We start from the raw sequence: 19,716 nt of genomic DNA on the forward strand, positions 1-19,716 counted from the left end.
CTGGGTCTGGAAAGCTAAGAGTCCGTTAGGTTTGATGTCAGGGCAGTAGACAGTGGGAGATCTTGAGCAAGGCAGATTGGGATGACAATCATGTTGCAGGAAGATGCGTCTGGCCCTAATGCGCAAGGTGGGCTGATTGATGTGTGGGAGAGGGCTGGAAGTAAGACCCTGGAATTTGTATAACTAGAGCGTGTTTCTAGAAGCTTAACAGTTAAAAAAGGAAAGAGCGGGAGGTATTAGGGTCAGGCTTTTTTTTTCAAGATTAGATGGGTTTCAAATACATCTGGTGGGGGAAGTCAAGGGGCCCATGTAATGGGAGCGTTAACATTGCTCGCTCATCAAGTGCCTACTATATACTGCAGCCGGGGCGGGCCAACTTGTACTGTACTGTAACATGTACTGCAAATGGCCAGGCCATAAATATTTTAGGCTTTGTCGGCCATGCCATTTATTATGTGAAAGCAGCTACAGAAAATATATATATGAGCAAATGTGGCCATGTTCCAATAAAACTTTATTTACAAAAACAGGCACTGGGCCTGATTTGACCCGTGGTGGTTGTAGTTGACTGATTCCTGCTCTAAGGCATTGTTATCTCCATGGTCAAGGCCAGGTGGCCATAGGTTCTAGTTAGTAAGTAGAAAGAAAGCATGGAGGGAGTATATCCATCATACTAAGGCCTAGGCCTGGAAGTGGTACACATCCCTTCCAATGACATTCCAGTGGAGAGAATTTAGATGTGCCCACATGTTGCCACCAGGGGCTTGGGAATGTAGTCTGATCTTGTGCCAGGGAAAGAGAGATTTCAGTGGTCCATGAACAGTGTTTGCCACAGCTTCCTTTAGGGGCAGTTTCAGAACATTCATGGAAAGATCATTGATAGATGGCACTGGATGAGTTTGTTGAGGAATGTGGTCTCAAAGTACCTTTCCAGGGGTGCCTGGGTGGCTCAGTCGTTAAGCGTCTGCCTTCGTCTCAGGTCATAATCCCAGGGTCCTGGGATCGAGTCACGCATGGGGCTCCCTGCTCCGCAGGAAGCCTGCTTCTCCCTCTCGCACTCCCCCTGCTTGTGTTCTCTCTCTGGCTGTCTCTCTGTCAAAAAATAAATAAAATCTTAAAAAAAAAAAATCAAAGTACCTTTCCATAGATTACTTATTAATTACAAAGGGAAAGGGTACTTTTTTTTTTTTAACTATCTTTTTAATTAACATATAGTGTATTATTTGTTTTAGGAGTACAGGTCTGTGATTCATCAGTCTTACACAATTCACAGCGCTCACCATAGCACATACCCTCCCCAGTGTCCATCACCCAGCCACCCTATCCCTCCCACCCCCCACCACTCCAGCAACCCTCAGTTTGTTTCCTGAGATTAAGAGTCTCTTATGGTTTGTCTCCCTCTCTGGTTTCATCTTGTTTCATTTTTCCCTCCCTTCCCCTATGACCTCTGTCTTGTTTCTCAAATTCCTCATATCATTGAGATCATATGATACTTGTGCTCTCTGATTGACTTATTTTGCTCAGCATAATACCCTCTAGTTCCATCCACGTCGTTGTAAATGCAAGATTTCATTTTTTTGATGGCTGCATAATATTCCATTGTATAGATATACCACATCTTCTTTATCCATTCATCTGTCCATGTACACCTAGGCTCTTTCCATAGTTTGGCTATTGTGGACATTGCTGCTATAAACATTGGGGTGCATGTGCCCTTTCGGATCACTACATTTGTATCTTTGGGGTAAATACCCCGTAGTGCAATTGCTGGGTTGTAGGGTAGCTCTATTTTCAACTTTTTGAGGAACCTCCCTACTGTTTTCCAGAGTGGCTGCACCAGCTTGCATTCCCACCAACAGTGTAGGAGGGTTCCCCTTTCTCCGCATCCTCGCCAACATCTGTCATTTCCTAACTTGTTAATTTTAGCCATTCTGACTGGTGTGAGGTGGTATCTCATTGAGGTTTTGATTTGTATTTCCCTGATGCTGAGTGATGTTGAGCACTTTTTCATGTGTCTGTTGGCCATTTGGATGTCTTCTTTGCAGAAATGTCTGTTCATGTCTTCTGCCCATTTCTTGATTAGATTATTTGTCCTTTGGGTATTGAGTTTGATAAGTTCTTTATAGATTTTGGATACTAGCCCTTTATCTGATATGTCATTTGCAAATATCTTCTCCCATTCTGTCGGTTGTCCTTTGGTTTTGTTGACTGTTTCTTTTGCTGTGCAAAAGCTTTTTATCTTGTTGAAGTCCCAATAGTTCATTTTTGCCCTTGCTTCCCTTGCCTTTGGCAATGTTTCTAGGAAGAAGTTGCTGCGGCTGAGGTCGAAGAGGTTGCTGCCTGTGTTCTTCTCAAGGATTTTGATGGATTCCTGTCTCACATTGAGGTTTTTTATCCATTTGAGTCTGTTTTTGTGTATGGTATAAGGAAATGGTCCGGTTTCATTCTTCTGAATGTGGCTGTCCAATTTTCCCAACACCGTTTGTTGAAGAGATTGTCTTTTTTCCATTGGACATTCTTTCCTGCTTTATCGAAGATTAGTTGACCATAGAGTTGAGGGTCCATTTCTGGGCTCTCTATTCTGTTCCATTGATCTATGTGTCTGTTTTTGTGCCAGTACCATACTGTCTTGATGGTGACAGCTTTGTAATAGAGCTTGAAGTCCGGAATTGTGAGGCCACCAGCTTTGCTTTTCTGTTTCAACATTCCTCTGGCTATTCAGGGTCTTTTTTGGTTCCATACAAATTTTAGGATTATTTGTTCCATTTCTTTGAAAAAAGTGGATGGTATTTTGATAGGGATTGCATTAAATGTGTAGATTGTTCTAGGTAGCATTGACATCTTCACAATATTTGTTCTTCCAATCCATGAGCATGGAACGTTTTTCCATTTCTTTGTGTCTTCCTCAATTTCTTTCATGAGTATTTTATAGTTTTCTGAGTACAGATTCTTTGCCTCTTTGGTTAGATTTACTCCTAGGTATCTTATGGTTTTGAGTGCAATTATAAATGGGATCGACTCCTTAATTTCTCTTTCTTCTGTCTTGTTGGTGTATAGGAATGCCACTGATGTCTGTGCGTTGATTTTATATCCTGCCACTTTACTAAATTCCTGTATGAGTTCTAGCAGTTTTGGGGTGGAGTCTTTTGGGTTTTCCACATAAAGTATCATATCATCTGCAAAGAGTGAGAGTTTGACTTCTTCTTTGCCGATTTGGATGCCTTTTATTTCTTTTTGTTTTCTGATTGCTGAGGCTAGGACTTCTAGTACTATGTTGAATAGCAGTGGTGATGGTGGACATCCCTGCCATGTTCCTGACCTTAGGGGAAAAGCTTTCAGTTGGGAAAGGGTACTTTTACAATGGAGAGATCTGGCAACCACAACCTGATCAAACGATCAAACTTAGTATCACCCAAAATGGGACAAACATTGTGCCTCCTGATTTGATGGAATGGGAAGTATACTGCATCACCTCTGTAATAATAGTCTTTCCAGGATTCTGTAACCTGAATCTAATCATGAGGAAACAATCAGAAAAATCCAAATCTTTGTAGGACATTCTACAAGACAGTTGGTTTTGCACTTTCATAAATGCCAAATGCCATGAAAAAGAAAAGGCAGAAAGCCTCTCCTATTAGAGGATCCTAAAGAGACATGACAACCAAATGCAAGACATGATCCTGGGCTAGATCCTGAATTGGTGGTGGTGGTGGGGGGAACCCAGTTATAAATAAAATTTTGAGGGGAATTAAAGAAATTGGGTATGTCCTGGATATTAGGTAAAATACCAATTGTTAAATTTCTTAGGTCTGATAGAACTACAGTTATTTAGGATAATGTCCTTGCTTTGGGGGGATACATTAGGGGTGAAGTTTCATAGTGTTTCAGCAAAAATTTTAAAAAGTACATATATTTATATACATAAATGAAGACATATTTGTGTATAGACTAATAAAGCAAATGTGGCAAATGTTTCATACTGGTGAATCTAGGTGAAGGGTATTTGGTTTTCATTATACAGTTGACCCTTGAACAATCTGGAGTTAGGGGTGCTGACCCCCCCACCAGGCAGTTGAAAATCTGTATAACTTTTGAATCCCCAAAACTTAATAAGCTGCTGTTGACTGAAAGTCTTACTGATAACATAGTCGATTAACACATATTTTATCTATGTATTATATACTATATTCTTACAATAAAGTAAGCTAGAGAAAAGAAAGTGTTAAGAAAATCCTAAGAGAAAATACGTTAATAATATTGTACTGTAATCTACATATAAATGGACCTCCACAACTCAAACCTATGTTGTTCAAGGGTCAATGGTACTGTTTCTTTCTACTTTTTAATAGGTTTGACATCTTGAAATAAAAAGTTCTTGGCAAGACAGAGATAGCGATGCCTGACTGCTCCCCAAAATGAAAAAAATAAAACAAAAAACAGGGCACCTGGGTGGCTCAGTTGGTTAAGTGTCTGCCTTCAGCTCAGGTCATGATCCCAGGGTGCTGGGATGGAGCCCCGCATCGGGCTCCCTGCTCTGCAGGGAGTCTGCTTCTCCCTCTGCTCCTCACCTCGCTTGTGCTCTCTCTGTGTCTCTCTCTCAAATAAATAAATAAAATCTTAAAACAAACAAACAAACAAAAGATTTCCTTGGGGTACGTGGGTGGCTCAGTGTTAGGTGTATGACTCTTGATCTCAGCTCGGGTCTTGATCTCAGGGTCGTGAATTCAAGCCCCGTGCTGGGCTCCATGCTGGGTGTGGAGCCTACTTAAAAAAAAAAAAAAGTTTCCTTATTAAATGGCATCATCATTTCTTTTTTTTTTTAAGATTTTATTTATTTATTTGACAGAGACACAGCGAGAGAAGGAACACAAGCAGGGGGAGTGGGAGAAGGAGAAGCAGGTTTCCCACGGAGCAGGGAGCCCGATGCGGGGCTCGATCCCAACACCCTGGGATCATGACCTGAGCCGAAGGCAGACGCTTAATGACTGAGTCACCCAGGCGCCCCATCATTTTTTTTTTTTTTTAAACATAACTGGAAACTTTTCATTATTCTGTTTTACCCTCAGGAAAAAAAAAAACAATAGCTTTATATAAAATTTTGGGGATTGCAGTGTTTTCCCAGAGAACATTAAACTTTATTAGAAAATCCTAAGGGGAATACATAAAAAAATTATTAGAACTAATCAATGAGTTCAGCCAGGTTCTGGGATAAGTATCAATATACAGAAATCAATTGTATCTTTATAGATTAGTAATAAATAATCTGAAGATGAAATTAAGAAAATTTCATCAAAAATTAAGAAATTTCTGTCAGAGGGGTGTCTGGGTGGCTCAGCCGTTAAGCGTCTGCCTTCGTCTCAGGTCATGATCCCAGGGTCCTGGGATCGAGCCCCGCATTGGGCTCCCTGCTCTGCGGGAAGCCTGCTTCTCCCTCTCCCACTCCCCCTGCCTGTGTTCCTGCTCTAGCTGTCTCTCTGCCAAATAAATAAATAAAATCTTAAAAAAACAAAAAGAAATTTCCATCAGAAATAAATTTAACAAAGGAAAGGAAGCATAAGACTTGTAAACGTAAAGTTACAAAACCTTGAAAGAACTGAAAGAAAAGCTAAATAAATGGATAGACATCCTATGTTCATGGATTGGAAGATTTAATATGGTTAACATGGCATATTCCCCAAACTGATCTACAGATTCTGTGCAATCCTTATCAAAATCCCAGCTGGCCTCTGCAGAAATTAACAAGCTGGTCCTAAAATTCATATGGAAATGCAAGGGACTCAGAAGAGACAAAATACTCTTGAAAATGAACACAGTTGGAGGACACACACTTCCTGATTTCAAAACTACCTGTAAAGGTACAAAAATCAAGGCACTGTAGTAATTGGTATAAAGACAGATATGTAGATCTGTAGAATAGAATTGAGAGTCCAGAAGTGAACCCTTAAATTTACAATTAATTTATTTTATATCCTTAAAATGATTTTATTACTTAGAAAAGAGACAAATTAATGATTAAACATCTTTCTATTTCTGGGACAGCACAGCTTTATATATATATATATAGTGTATATTGTAAAACATATACAAAATTTACCATTTTAAACATTTTAACTGTACAGTTCAATGGCGTTAAGTACTTTCACATTGTTGTGCAGCGAGCACCATTATCCATCTCCAGAACTTTTTCATCATCTCAAACTGAGGTTCCATACCTATGAAACATTAACTCTCCATTCCCCACTCACTCCCTCTCTCCTCCCTCACCCTGGTACCCACTATACTACCTTCTATGAATTTGACTATTCTAGGTACCTCATATAAGTAGAATTATACAGTGTTTTTTCTTTTGTGTCTGGCTTATTTTATATAGCATAATGTGTTCAGGGCTCATCCATGTATCATGTATCAGCATTTCCTTCCCTTTAAAGCCTGAATAATATTCTATGGTGTGTGTGTATATATATATATATTGTATATGTATACATATGTGTATACACACACACATACACACACACATACCACATTTTGTTTATCCATTCATCCATGGATGGACATTTGGGCTGTTTGCACTTTTTGGCTATTGTGAATTAGTGCTATGAACATTGGTGTTCATATATCTGTTTAAGTCCCTGCTTTCAATTCTTTTGTGTATATACCCAGAAATGGGATTACTGGATCAAAAAATAATTCTAATTTTAGGAACCACCACCACACTTTTCCATAGCGGCTGCGCCATTTTACACTCCCATCAGCCATGCACAAGGGTTCCAACTTCTCACATTCTTGCCAACATTTGTACAATATTTTTTGATAATTTTTTAATCTTTTTCCTATTTTTGTCAGAACTTGGTAGCTGCAGATTCCAGCTAATTCTAATTATGGAAAAAATGACTACCATATGAACGGATTGGAAAGTCCTTATTGGCAAACCAAGCAGTCAAAATAGATTTAATTTCTGTTAGAAAAAGTCTGGCTTCATTTTATACATGTTTCCATAAAAAACCCTCTCACTTCTGAATTTTAAGACAGAGCTGTGTGGTATGAATTTGTTGCCTGAGTGAAGTAAAATTCTGCCAGTCTCAATATTTCTTACTAATGCTCTCTTTGCTTTACTTTCGAGAAGTTATCTCTCAGGATTGATGTATTATTTGACAGCAGTGAGATGAAAGAGGTGAGGGCTTTTTAAACAAAAACTGTTTCATATTGTCCCTTTTACTTAGCAACCAGGCTTTTTACACAAAGGGTCATTGCACCACAGTAATAATTATGGTGTAAGAAGTATGTCTTTCTTTTGTGAAGCAGGAGAATGGTGATTGTGAAGGGGGAAGTGGAGAACACCCTGTAGAATGATGGCAGGAACATCTTGAAGCTGACTCTTAAAAATAGATGTGCCTTGGGACACCTGGGTGGCTCAGTCGGTTAAGCGTCTGCCTTCGGCTCAGGTCATGATCGCAGGGTCCTGGGATGGAGTCCCCTATCGGGCTCCTTGCTCAGCGGGGAGTCTGCTTCTTTCTCTGCCTGCTGTTCCCCCTGCTTGTGCTGTCTCTGACAAATAAATAAAATCTTAAAAAAAAAGAGATGTGCCTCTGTACATCCCAGAGTTTTCATTTATCTCCACAGGTATGTGTATTCCAGTTTAGAGAATCCCTATCTGATTTTATTCCCCTCCCAGCTAGACGTTATTATTATTGCTCTATGCGATCTGCATTTGCTTAGTTTTCCCCACATGTTCACCAATTTCTTTATTCACCATTCTTGGAGATCTGCTTATTCTTTTTCTTCTTCTTTTAGTACATTCTTTGGTAATGATCTATTCATAGTAAACTGAATTTTTGTTCTGAAAATATCTTTAAGTCCTCGCACTAAATGACAGTTTATAATTTTAGGTTAACATTTATTTCTTCTCAAAACTTTGACTATATCATTCTTTTGTCTTCCAGCTTAAGTTGTTGCTGTTGAGAAGTCAAGTTTTCAATGTTATTCATTTTAGGCAATTTTTCTTTGTCACATTTAAGACCGCTTCATCATCCTGCAGTCCCACTAGAACGCGTTGTCTATCCTGCTTATGATTTGTGTGCTTCCTAAATCCAGTGATTCCCTACTATGATGAAATCTAGAACATTTTCAATTATTATTTAGTTTTGCCTCCCTTCTGTTCTTTGGAACTCCCATTTTATACAGATTCAATCTTTTTCACTCTATTCCCCAAGTCTCTTAATGTCTTTTATTATTTCCTGTGCATATTTGTGTGTTTCTGCTGTATACTAGGTAATGTATTCTTGGTAATCTTTCACAAATTTTAGTTTGTTGTCTTTGGCAGTGTTCAATTGATCTGTTTAACTTATCCATTCTATTTTTACTTTCAATGACTTTTTTTTCATTTGAATACATTTATTATTTTTCAAATTTGCCTGGTTATAGTTCAATGACTTTTATTTATTGTTTGGCTTTTTTTTTTTTTTTAAGAGAGGGAGAGAGCGGGGAGGTAGAGGGAGAGGATTTTTTTTTTTAAAGATTTTATTTATTTATTTGACAGAGAGAGACACAGCGAGAGAGGGAACACAAGCAGGGGGAGTGGGAGAGGGAGAAGCAGGCTTCCCGCCGAGCAGGGAGCCCGATGCGGGGCTCGATCCCAGAACCCTGGGATCATGACCTGAGCCGAAGGCAGACGCTTAACGACTGAGCCACCCAGGCACCCGAAGGAGAGGATCTTAAGCAGGCTCCACACCCAGCGCAGAGTTCGATGTGGGGCTCAATCTCACAACCCTGAGACCATTACCTGAACTGAAATCGAGAGTCGGATGCTTAACTGACTGAGCCAGCCAGGCGCCCCTGCCTTTTTTTTTTTTTTTTTAAAGTACAACATTATACCTTCATTTCTCTTAATATTTTAAAGCATAATCATTTTGTATTCTGCATCTTGTACTTCCAGTATCTTTACTACTTAGTTTTTAATAGCCACTCATGTATAGTGGCTTACTTCCTTGTTTTGTTACTTTGGGTTGTGAGCTCAAATTTGGGTGGGTTTTATCTACTGGAACCCTTTTGAGGTTTCAGTTAAGTATGCATCCCCAAAAGAGCACCTATGCTTGCTTTTGCCAGGCACCCCAGGGCACTATTAACTGAGAGCCACTTTAATATTCTGATTTGCATTCCCGAGGCTTCCATGGTAGCATAAATCTGAACTCTAAATGATGTGTATGGGTAAACTTGTGGTTTAGTATTCTTGTGGAAGTCTACTTTCCTACCAAGAGCTAAGGTTGTAACAGACACATTTCCTTGTGGCATGCGGGACTTTGTTTTTTTTCCTTTCACTGAGGGAATAGCTCTTTGAATATTTCAGCTATATGTGGGAATCTGATTTTTAATTCCATATCTTGCTCAAGGTTGTATCTCCTGTCTCCCATGTAGTTACTAGCCAAGATTCTAATGTGTTTCTTTGAATTTGTTTCTTCCTCTGAAAGAAGGGGCTAATAATAGTACCCACATTATGGGGTTGTTATACAGTTAGTATTTGTATGGTAGTTAAAGGAGGGCCTGGCATATTATAATCAGTTGATAAATATTAGCTTTAGTGTTAGCTGCTATATTTTTTACCAGTTGGCAAATGGCCTTAGGGAAGCAGTGGCCCCAGTACTTTGGTTTTGGTCCTTAAAGATTTCCCTCTTTCTGTAAGCTTGCCTATTTACTGTTATATTTCATCAAGAATTCCTAGGTGTTTAATAGAGCTTGTTTTTTAGAATATCAGATCATCTATATTGCTGGAAATAAAAGTATTTTTGCTGTACTTAAACAGACACATGAACACAACTGGTTGCAAAACTCAGCTTCACCTGATTCTTGATAGTTAGCTGAGAATATGGGTATTAAAGATGTGGTCATTCTATTGGCCTTTATTTGCCATATGCATGATGATGTATGTGAAGACATGTTAATTTTTAAGGCCCTTGTTGGTAAAATAACTGAAGAACTCTTGAATGATACGAGTTTTGGCAAACACGATGGAATGAAAAAAGGTAGAGAAAAAGGAGTAGATAGGGCCAGCATCTGAACTTGTCAAGTTAAGAGTTTATACAACTAAATGCCTCTGTGTTTAGTGAGATGGAAAATGGTTAGTTAAGAAAAAAAATGTGGCTTGAATACTTGTCTTTTAAGAAAATCTGTAATAAAATAAAAAATGATTTAAAGGACATGTACTACTATATATATGAGCAATGGCTTACCTGGGGGAAAAATTGGGTTAGTTGGTTCTACCCTGAATTATTTGTCCTCATGGAAAACAATGTCATGACAAAGGATAAAAACATGGACAAGGGGCAATTAATTCAAGTTATTCATTGTTTACCTTCATAATAAAATAGTGGCTCAAATTAAAAGCATTAGCTCTGTGTGTGTTCATGTGGAACAATCTCCACATATATCACATGGAAAAAGGCAAGATGCAAGAGAGTGTGCAGATTATGCTATCATTCCTATAAAAATACATAAGCTTGATTATGCAGAGTACCTCTGGAATGATCCACGGACACTGGAAATGGTGGTTTGACTTTAGGGAGAATGATTCCCTTTTTACTGTCGTTTTGTAGGTTGTACCATGTGAATGTAATACTAAGACACACACACAACCAATATCGTTTTTAAAAGGAACCCACAATATTGTCTGTACAAGATTTTTCTTCTCAGGGTGCCTGGGGGGCTCAGTTGTTAAGGGTTCGGCTCAGGTCATGATCCCAGGTCCTGGGATTGAGCCCCGCATTGCGCTCCCTGCTCTGCAGGAAGCCTGCTTCTCCCTCTCCCACTCCCCCTGCTTGTGTTCCCTCTCTCACTGTGTCTCTCTCTGTCAAATAAATAAATAAAATCTTTAAAAAAAAAAAAAAAAGATTTTTCTCCTCAAGGATAAGCATTCTCAAAGACTCTAAAGCTGTTCATTCTTTTTTTTTAATTTTATTTTATTATGTTATGTTAATCACCATACATTACATCATTAGTTTTTGATGTAGTGTTCCATGATTCATTGTTTGCGTATAATACCCAGTGCTCCATTCAATACATGCCCTCTTTAAAGCTGTTCATTCTTAAAAACCATGATATAGTTGCTGCAATTAAGACCCAAGATAAGTTGGCTGTGAGGATGATGAGCTCTAAAAAATCAGTGTTATTATCAAAATAAAATTTAAAATAAATCCATCTTTCTTTAGATTATCTTTGATGAGTATGTCCCCGACACATGAGGAAACTGACCACTGGATCACAGACCTCTGAAGTCTGCTACCTAACATAGATGCTGACCTCATAGCAAGAAGGTCTACTTGTTAAAAGCTCTACCAACAGCAATTTACCACTTTTTTCCAAAATTCTGGGCATTGTTCATTTACTGATAAAGTCACTTAAAAATGTAGGGAGAACAATTATACACCAACAAACCAGACAACCTAAAAAAAAATTTGGATAAATTCCTAGAAACAGGGACACCTGGGTGGCTCAGTTAAGCGTCTGCCTTGGGCTCAGGTCATGATCCCAGGGTCCTGGGATCAAGTCCTGCATCGGGCTCCTTGTTCAGCGGGGAGCCTGCTTCTCCCTCTGCCTGCCACTCCCCCTGCTTGAACTCTCTCTCTGACAAATAAATAAAATCTTAAAAATAAAATTCCTAGAGGGTTGCTGGAGGGGAGGGAGGTGGAGAGATGGGGTAACTGGGTGATGGACATTAAGGAGGGCATGTGATGTAATGTGCACTGGATATTATGTAAGACTGATGAATCACTAACCTCTACCTCTGAAACCAATAATACATTATATGTTAATTAAAATTCCTAGAAACATACAATCTGCCAAGATTGTATCATGAACAAATAGAAAATGTGAATAGATGGATTAATAGTAAGGAGGATGGAGCAGTAACGAAAAATCTCCCAACAAACAAAAGTCCAGGACCAGGCAGCTTCACTGGAGAATTCTGCCACACACTCAAAAATTTAATACTGATCTTTCTCAAAGTCCTCAAAAAAACTGAAGAGGAGGGAAAGATTTTAAACACATGTTACAAGGCCAGCATTACCCTTACACCAAAACCAGACAAGGACACCACAAAAAAAGAAAATTACAGACCAATATCCTTGATGAACATAGATAAAAAAATCTTCAACAAAATATTAGCAATCCAAGTCCAAAAATACATTAAAAGGATCATGTACCATGATCAAGTGGGATGCAAGGATGGTTCAACACCTGCAAATCAATGTGATATCCCACATTAACAAAAGAAAAATCGTATGATCTCAATAGATGCAGAAAAAGCATTTGACAAAATTCAACATCTATTTATCATAAAAACTCTCAACAGAGTGGGTATAGAGGGAATGTACCTCATAAGAAAGTGTTACATATGAGGATCATATAGCTAACATCATATTCAATGGTGAAAACTGGAAACTTTTCCTCTATGATCAAGAACAAGACAAGGATGCCACTTTTATTCAACATAGTATTGGAAGTCCTAGCCATGGCAATTAGGTAAGAAAAAGAAAAAGTTATCCAAATTGGAAAGGAAGAAGTAAAACTGCCACTATCTATAGATGACATGAATATATATACATACATATGTATAGGTATGTATGTATAAAGAGATATATATATGTATGTATAAAGAATCTACCAAAAATACAATTAGAATAACAATTATTTGGTTGTAGGATACAAAATCAATATACAGATAGCTGTGGCATTTTTTTTTTAAAGGTTTTATTTGACAAGAGAGACAGCACAAGCAGGGGAAGTGGGAGAGGGAGAAGCAACCTGAGCCAAAGGCAGATGCTTAACCGACAGCCACCCAGGTGCCCCTATCTGTGGCATTTTTTTTTTTTTTAAGTTTTGTTCTCTTCTTTTATTTTTTTTTGTTATGTTAATCACCATACATTCCATCATTCGTTTTGGATGTAGTGTTCCATGATTCATTGTTTGTGCATAACACCCAGTGCTCCATGCAGAACGTGCCCTCTTTAATACCCATCACCAGGCTAACCCATCCTCCCACCCCCCTATCTGTGGCATTTTTATACACCAATAACCAGACGTCAGAAAGAGAAATTAAGAAAACAATACCAGGGCATCTGGCTGGCTCAGTGGGTACAGCATGCAACTCGATCTCGGGGTTGTTAAGTTCGAGCCCTGCACTGGGTGTAGAGATTAGTTAAAAAAATAAAAACTTAAAAAAAGAATGACAATACCATTTACAATTGCATCAAAAAGAATAAATTACCTAGGAATAAATTAAACCAAGGAAGTGAAAGACTTGTATAATGAAAACTGTAAGATGCTGATGAAAGAAACTGAAGAGGACACAAACAGATGGAAAGATACTCTGTGTCCGTAGATGGGAAAAATCAATTTTGTTAAAATGTCCATAATACCCAAAGCAATCTACAGATTCAATGCAATACCTATCAAAATTCCAATGGCATACTTCACAGAACTAAAATAATTCTAAAATGTGTATGGAACCACAAAAGATCCTGAATAGCCAAAGGAATCTTGAGAAAGAACAATAAAGTTGGAGGTATCAGGCTCCCTGATTTAAAACTATACTACAAAGCTATAGTAATCAAAACAGTATGGTATTTGTACAGAAACAGACACTGAGATCAATGGAACATAATCAAGAGCCCAGAAATAAACTCACACATACATGGACAATTAATCTATGATAAAGGAGCCAAGAACATATAATAACAAAAGGATAGTCTCTTCAATACACTGCTGGGAAAACTGTACCAGCCACATGCAAAAGAATGAAACTAGACTACTATCTTACACCAGATAAAAAAATTAACTCAAAATTGATTAAAGACTTGAATCTAAGACCTGAAACCATAAAATTCCGAGAAGAAAACACAGGTGGTAAACTCTTTGACATTGGTTTTAGCAGCATCTTTGTGCATCAGACACCAAAGGCAAGGGAAACTAAAGCAAAAATAAATTAAAACGCTTCTGCACAGCAACAGGAACCATCATCAAAACAAAAACGCAATCTACTGAATAGAAGATACTTACAAACCAGTTATGTGATAAGGGGTTAACAGCTGAAATATACAAGGACTCATACAACTCAACAGAAAAACAATGCAATTAAAAAATTGGCAGAGGATCTGAAAGGCACATGAAAAGTTGTTCAACATCAGTAATTATTAGGGAAATGCAAATCAAAACCACAATGAGGTATCACCTCACATCTATTAGAATGGCTATTATTAAAAAAAAAAAAAACAACAGAAATAAGTGTTGGAATGGATGTGGGGAAAAGGAAACCCTTGTACATTTTTGGTGGGATTGTAAATTTGTGCAACTACTATTGAAAATACTATGGAGAATCCTCAAAAAATTAAGAACTACCACATGACCCAGCTATTCCACTTCTAGGTATTTATCTGACAAATATGAAAACACTAATTTGAAAAGATATATGCACTCCTATGTTCATTGCAGCATTATTTACAATAGCCAAGATATAGAAACAACCTAAGTGTCCACAGATAGATGGATCAAGATGATGTGGTATATTTATACAATGGAATACTACTCAGCCATAAAAAAGAATGAAATCTTTCAATTTGTGACATGGATAGACCTTGAATGTATTATGCTAAGCAAAGTAAGTCAGATGAAGACAAATGCCATATAATTTCACTCATGTGGAGTCTAAAAACAACAAAACAAAAACATACAGGGAACACACTAATGGTTAGGGGGTGGGCGAAACGGGTGAAGCGGGGCAACTGTATGGTGATGGATGGTAACTTCACTTTTGCTGGTGATCACTTTGTAGTGTATACAGATGTTGAATTATAGAGCTGTACACCTGACACATATATAAAAAATGTGTAGGCAAAATGTCATCACTTATGGGTTTGATTCTCAAATATTTTAATCTTGAGAGAGGAGAAACCAGATGTTAAGTTCAGCAAGTAGTAGCAGTCTCTTCCAATTCAGCCCTGATTTCCAAAATGGAAAACAAGATTCAATAGCCATCTAACTCATCAACTGGGAAAGTTTTATTTTTCTTTTATGGCATGTAATTTAGAACATTAAGATAAAAGAATATTAAAGAATGGAATGAAAAATGTGCATGAATTCTGGAGTGAAGATGGGAGTGAGGAGGACTCTGATTTCTGGCTTAAGTAACGGGGTGGATGGTGAAGCCCTGGCCCAGGATTTAGGGGAAGGGAGCAGATGGAACACTGTAGCCTGAGCCATTCTCTTCCACCTCCCCTGCCAAAAAAGGAAAACCTGGTGCCATGATGCCAAGAGTACCACTCTGGCACAGGTCCTAACCTAATGTGAAGAGAGGGTGCTATAGCCTGGGCCAGCTCCCAACTCTGTCCCTCTTGCCCCCAAACATACAATTCCTTTCTCTTCCACAATTACTCATTATATGCTAAGGATGGCCCTAGTCTGGGAAGGGGGAAAAAAGAACCCGTATGGAAAAGTGAGAAGGATTTAATAATAAAGTTGTGTGGGAAACATTATTAATTTCAGTTTTTGACATGTCTGAGATGCCTATAAGATAACCAAGTGGAAATTTCTAATAGGCACCTAGCAGAAAAGTCTGGGTATATAGTAAGAGATTTGGGTTCATTCTCTTATGCTCATTGAGGGCAGATGAGGTCACAAGATGAGAGTAGCCAACAGTGAATCGCAATCTTAGCTGGACATTGGAATCAACTGGAGATCTTAAAAACCAAAAAAATGACAACACAAAACTGATGCCTGACCTGTCTCCAGAGAGATTCTGATTTAACTGGTCTGAGGTGCAGCCTATGCACTGGAACTTCTGATAATTCTCCAGGTGATTCTACCAAGAAGCCAAGTCAAGAACGTGTGGCTTTAGAGCGTGAAGAGAAGCCAGGATTCAGGACTGATCGCTGGCTCCCAGGGAACACAACACTGTGAAGATGAAGCAGAGGAAGGAGCCTGTATAGGAGCCTGCGGCCCCTGAGAAGGGAGAGAACCAGTGGTGTTACGGAAGCCGAGGAAAGACCATTTAAGGAAGGAGAGGAGCCTCAAAGTTCTCATTTACTACCCATGCTGTTTAGACATTCCTGAGAGCATAGTAGGAAACAGCTCCCCCAAAGCGGCCTTTATTTCAAATTTCATGCAAATGTCATATTCTGTTCTTTAATATAAGAGTAGTATTTTAAATGATATACCATAGAAGAAAAACAAAATAAAAATTCCAAACCTTATGAACTATCACAAGACATTACCCTCCATCTTCTGGGTCCTTATACCTAAAGTGCAAACAAATTGCAGCTGATGAGAGCCCTGACTTACCAGTCCATACTGATTCCACTGGCTGTAGAAATTCCACATTTTTGCAATTATCAACAATTAAAAAAAAACAAAAAACAAAAAACGAGGCATACATCCCTTGGTTAGCTGAGCAGGTTTCAGTGGGAATAGGTCAATATATTTTCTCTAATATTTATCTGTGAAGAATTTGTTGTAGAGGCGCCTGGGTGACTCAGTCGTTAAGCATCTGCCTTCCACTCAGGTCATGATCCCAGGGTCCTGCGATTGAGCCCCACATCAGGCTCCCTGCTCCGCAGGAAGCCTGCTTCTCCCTCTCCCACTCCCCTTGCTGTGTTCCCTCTCTTGCTATGTCTCTGTCAGATAAATAAATAAAATCTTAAAAAAAAAAATTTGTTGTGCAATTTATAATTCTCTTGTAAGTGATGAAAACTAGTTTTCTTATTCAAGCACTATTGATATTAACAAGGTGTCCTTATAAGTAATTCTTGCACTCAGTAGGTATTCAAAAGTTTATTGGATGAACAAACTACTTTGTGTATGTGTATTAATTTATATGAGTTAGAACAGCCAATTCCCTCCATGTCAGGAAAAAAATCCATTCATTTTGCTAAATCAAGGAAGGACGGGGGAAATACATACCATCTACAAACTCAAGAGTCATGTTGCCTTATCCGCCACAGGGAAGGTATTCTGAAGTTAGGCAGTCTGGCGTCAGGTCGTAATTATACCACCATCCAGCTGGGACTTCTCCCCACCACCCCCCCTTTAAAAAAGATTTTATTTATTTGACAGAGAGAACAAGAGAGCACAAGCAGGGGGAGCAGCAGAGGGAGAGGGAGAAGCAGACTCCCTGCTGAGCAGGGAGCCCGATGCAGGACTCGATCCCAGGACCCTGGGATCATGACCTGAGCTGAAGGCAGATGCTCAGCTGACTGAGCCCCAGGCACCCCAGCTGGGACTTCTTCCTTCGCTGGAATTACCTTTGGGCTGCCAGGGGCAGGAAGGAGAAAGGAAGAGAAGGGTGAGGTCAAGTCCTTGGCAGTCTGTTTCATCCAGTTTATTTATTTAATGTTTTGGGCTCCAGTGTATAGAAATTTAATCTCACATGAAAATAGGGTTCTTTGCTCAAAAAAAAAAAAAAAAAAAGCTTGAAAACCATTGGATTAGACACACTAAGGTCTGGGAAGACTTTCAAATTATATATATTTGACTCACAATATCTTTAATATTACTTAACTAAGTTTTTGATATATTTTTGGCAATGTAAAGTTTCTGGGAAGAATTTTAAAAACCACAACTAATTTCCTCAAAGATCAAAATAAAAATATAAATAGGAAATGTCTTAAAACTGCAAAATCAGGAATAAAAGCTGTGCTGAAGAGAAAACAAAGGAAAAGAATTTAAAGACAACAGATGACACATCTTTTTCAAATGTCACATTTAATGTTTTCACCACTGTACTTCAAATCTACATTGTACAAAGTGACCAGTAAGTGTGCCACGGTAATTGACCAACCTCTGAGATTGTACCTTTCACACCAGTGTCTTCTTGGGCTCTTTTGATACTAAACACGTTTCTCATTCAAGTGAATTGAAATGCTTCAGTTGGGTTGATTCTCAGGAGCCTCATAAAAAAAAAACAAAGATATTGCACCATCTTTGTTTAGTAATTCAATGTTTGTTTCTTTCACAGCAAATAATTACTTCATTGAAGTTAAAACTTCCAAACATAACTTATTAATAGTCTTCAAATTCAGCTCAGATCACTCAAGATGAAAATACTCTGCTAAATACAGATAACTTACAATAACTTTAACAGTTAATTGTCCATAACACACACCAAGGTTTTTTCCTAGACCAATTTTAAGACGATCCATTAGTATTCCTTGTACAGGTGAAAAACGATCTTCAATTTTCTTGTCTTTTTATTTTTAATATAAAAGTTGGAAGGGACATTCAAGTTTCAAGTCTCCACATTGAACTTAAAAAAAAAAAAATAGTCATCATCAGCATGTGGAGGTAAACAAGCCAAGTTGTATAACTCCAGGAGGTAGAGGCCTTCAATTTGTATTCATATATACATATGCACAGAAGAATTCAGTGTTCCAACAGAAAAAAGAATTTGTCAAAAAGTAATAAGTTATTTACTACTGTGACATTTCAAGACTCCCACAGCTTTGCCTAAGGACACAAACACATTTGACATAATTCCCTATGTGCCTTTTTTTGTGGCTTTAAAATTTTTAAAAATTTGTTTTTGTCTTTATTTATTTATTTTTTTTACTGTCCAGTGCAGGAAAAGTCTCACAAAATTTCACAGACCTAAAATGTGCAAGCTAGTTCTCTCTCTATACAGCAATATTGGGATTCTTTTGAAATTAGCCCAGAAATGAATTATTTACACACATGAAAGATGCATGCTTGGGGGGGTTCTTTTATGTAAGAAAGAGCAGAAAAACTTCTAATAAAAATAGATTAAATATATATATATATATTTATACTGGGTAAGGAAAACAGAAGTTTAGTCTCTCCTAGTCACAAACTCATTCTCTCTACCCACAACATTGGATTTTAGACAGCACACATCACCGTCACAGCTCTAATGAGAAGCTAATTATAGGGCTTGATCATTAGGTGGCATGCCCCACCCCCACCCCCCAGGTGCAGCCACGATCCCCTCATGTGGCTCCATGATTGGTCGCAGGCAAGGTTTCTAGATTCTTTTGTTTTAGAAAACCCCAAATTTTCAGGAATGGCTCAAATATCAAAATGTACGACTGTCCTTCGTGTGTGTGTGTGTGTGTGTGTGTGTGTGCGTGTGTGAACAATCTCACTTCATTTTAAAAAAAGAAAAAGAAAACAAAACAAAAACACAAAACCCCCAAATCCCGAATTTGGTTCAATTCTCTTTTGTTCTGAGGTGAGCCATAACAGCTGCACTAAATTCATAAAACATGTGCAACTCTGGGTAAAATATTTTTCTTCTAAAAGCACAACCACTTTACAAGATTAAAAGTCTAGTAACATTTCTAAATATTATTCATATCATACAAGTAGTGGTTGTTAATTTAAAACTTCATTAGTAAAATTACAGTACAAGCATGATTAACCTCCAGAATTGCAAATCCCAGACTCCAGTGGAAAGCTACATTACATCTTCAGTAGTACAATATCGTCCACCGTCACTCCCACACCAGAGGAGATGGGGGCATCTCAGACGGCTGGGCAACAGTGGAACTGGAAAAAAACAGAGACACGGTGAAACCAGCTGTGACACCACAAAGGGCAAGAGGGCGAGTCAATGCTGCATGTTTTCCTCTCTTCCTTTAAAAAAATTATAAAGTCCATTTCTGGATTTTTATTTAACTTCTCTAAAGCTACGTTCGTTCCAAATTGTTCATTCAAGAATCTGTA

General features: G+C 38.3%; 1 protein-coding gene across 1 annotated transcript in view; it reads right to left on the minus strand.

Annotated features, from left to right (window-relative positions):
* Positions 1-17,725: 17,725 nt before the first annotated feature.
* The window catches only part of NLK (nemo like kinase), a 174,214-nt gene continuing 172,223 nt past the window's right edge, over positions 17,726-19,716 (minus strand). Inside the window, exon 11 of the mRNA XM_036122542.2 lies at positions 17,726-19,539. Within this exon, the coding sequence (XP_035978435.1) occupies positions 19,485-19,539 (55 nt within the window). The 3' untranslated portion in view covers positions 17,726-19,484. The remainder of the gene's footprint in view (positions 19,540-19,716) is intronic.

This window comes from Halichoerus grypus, chromosome 2, assembly GCF_964656455.1.
Source record: "Halichoerus grypus chromosome 2, mHalGry1.hap1.1, whole genome shotgun sequence".
In the NCBI taxonomy this organism is placed as follows: domain Eukaryota; kingdom Metazoa; phylum Chordata; class Mammalia; order Carnivora; family Phocidae; genus Halichoerus; species Halichoerus grypus.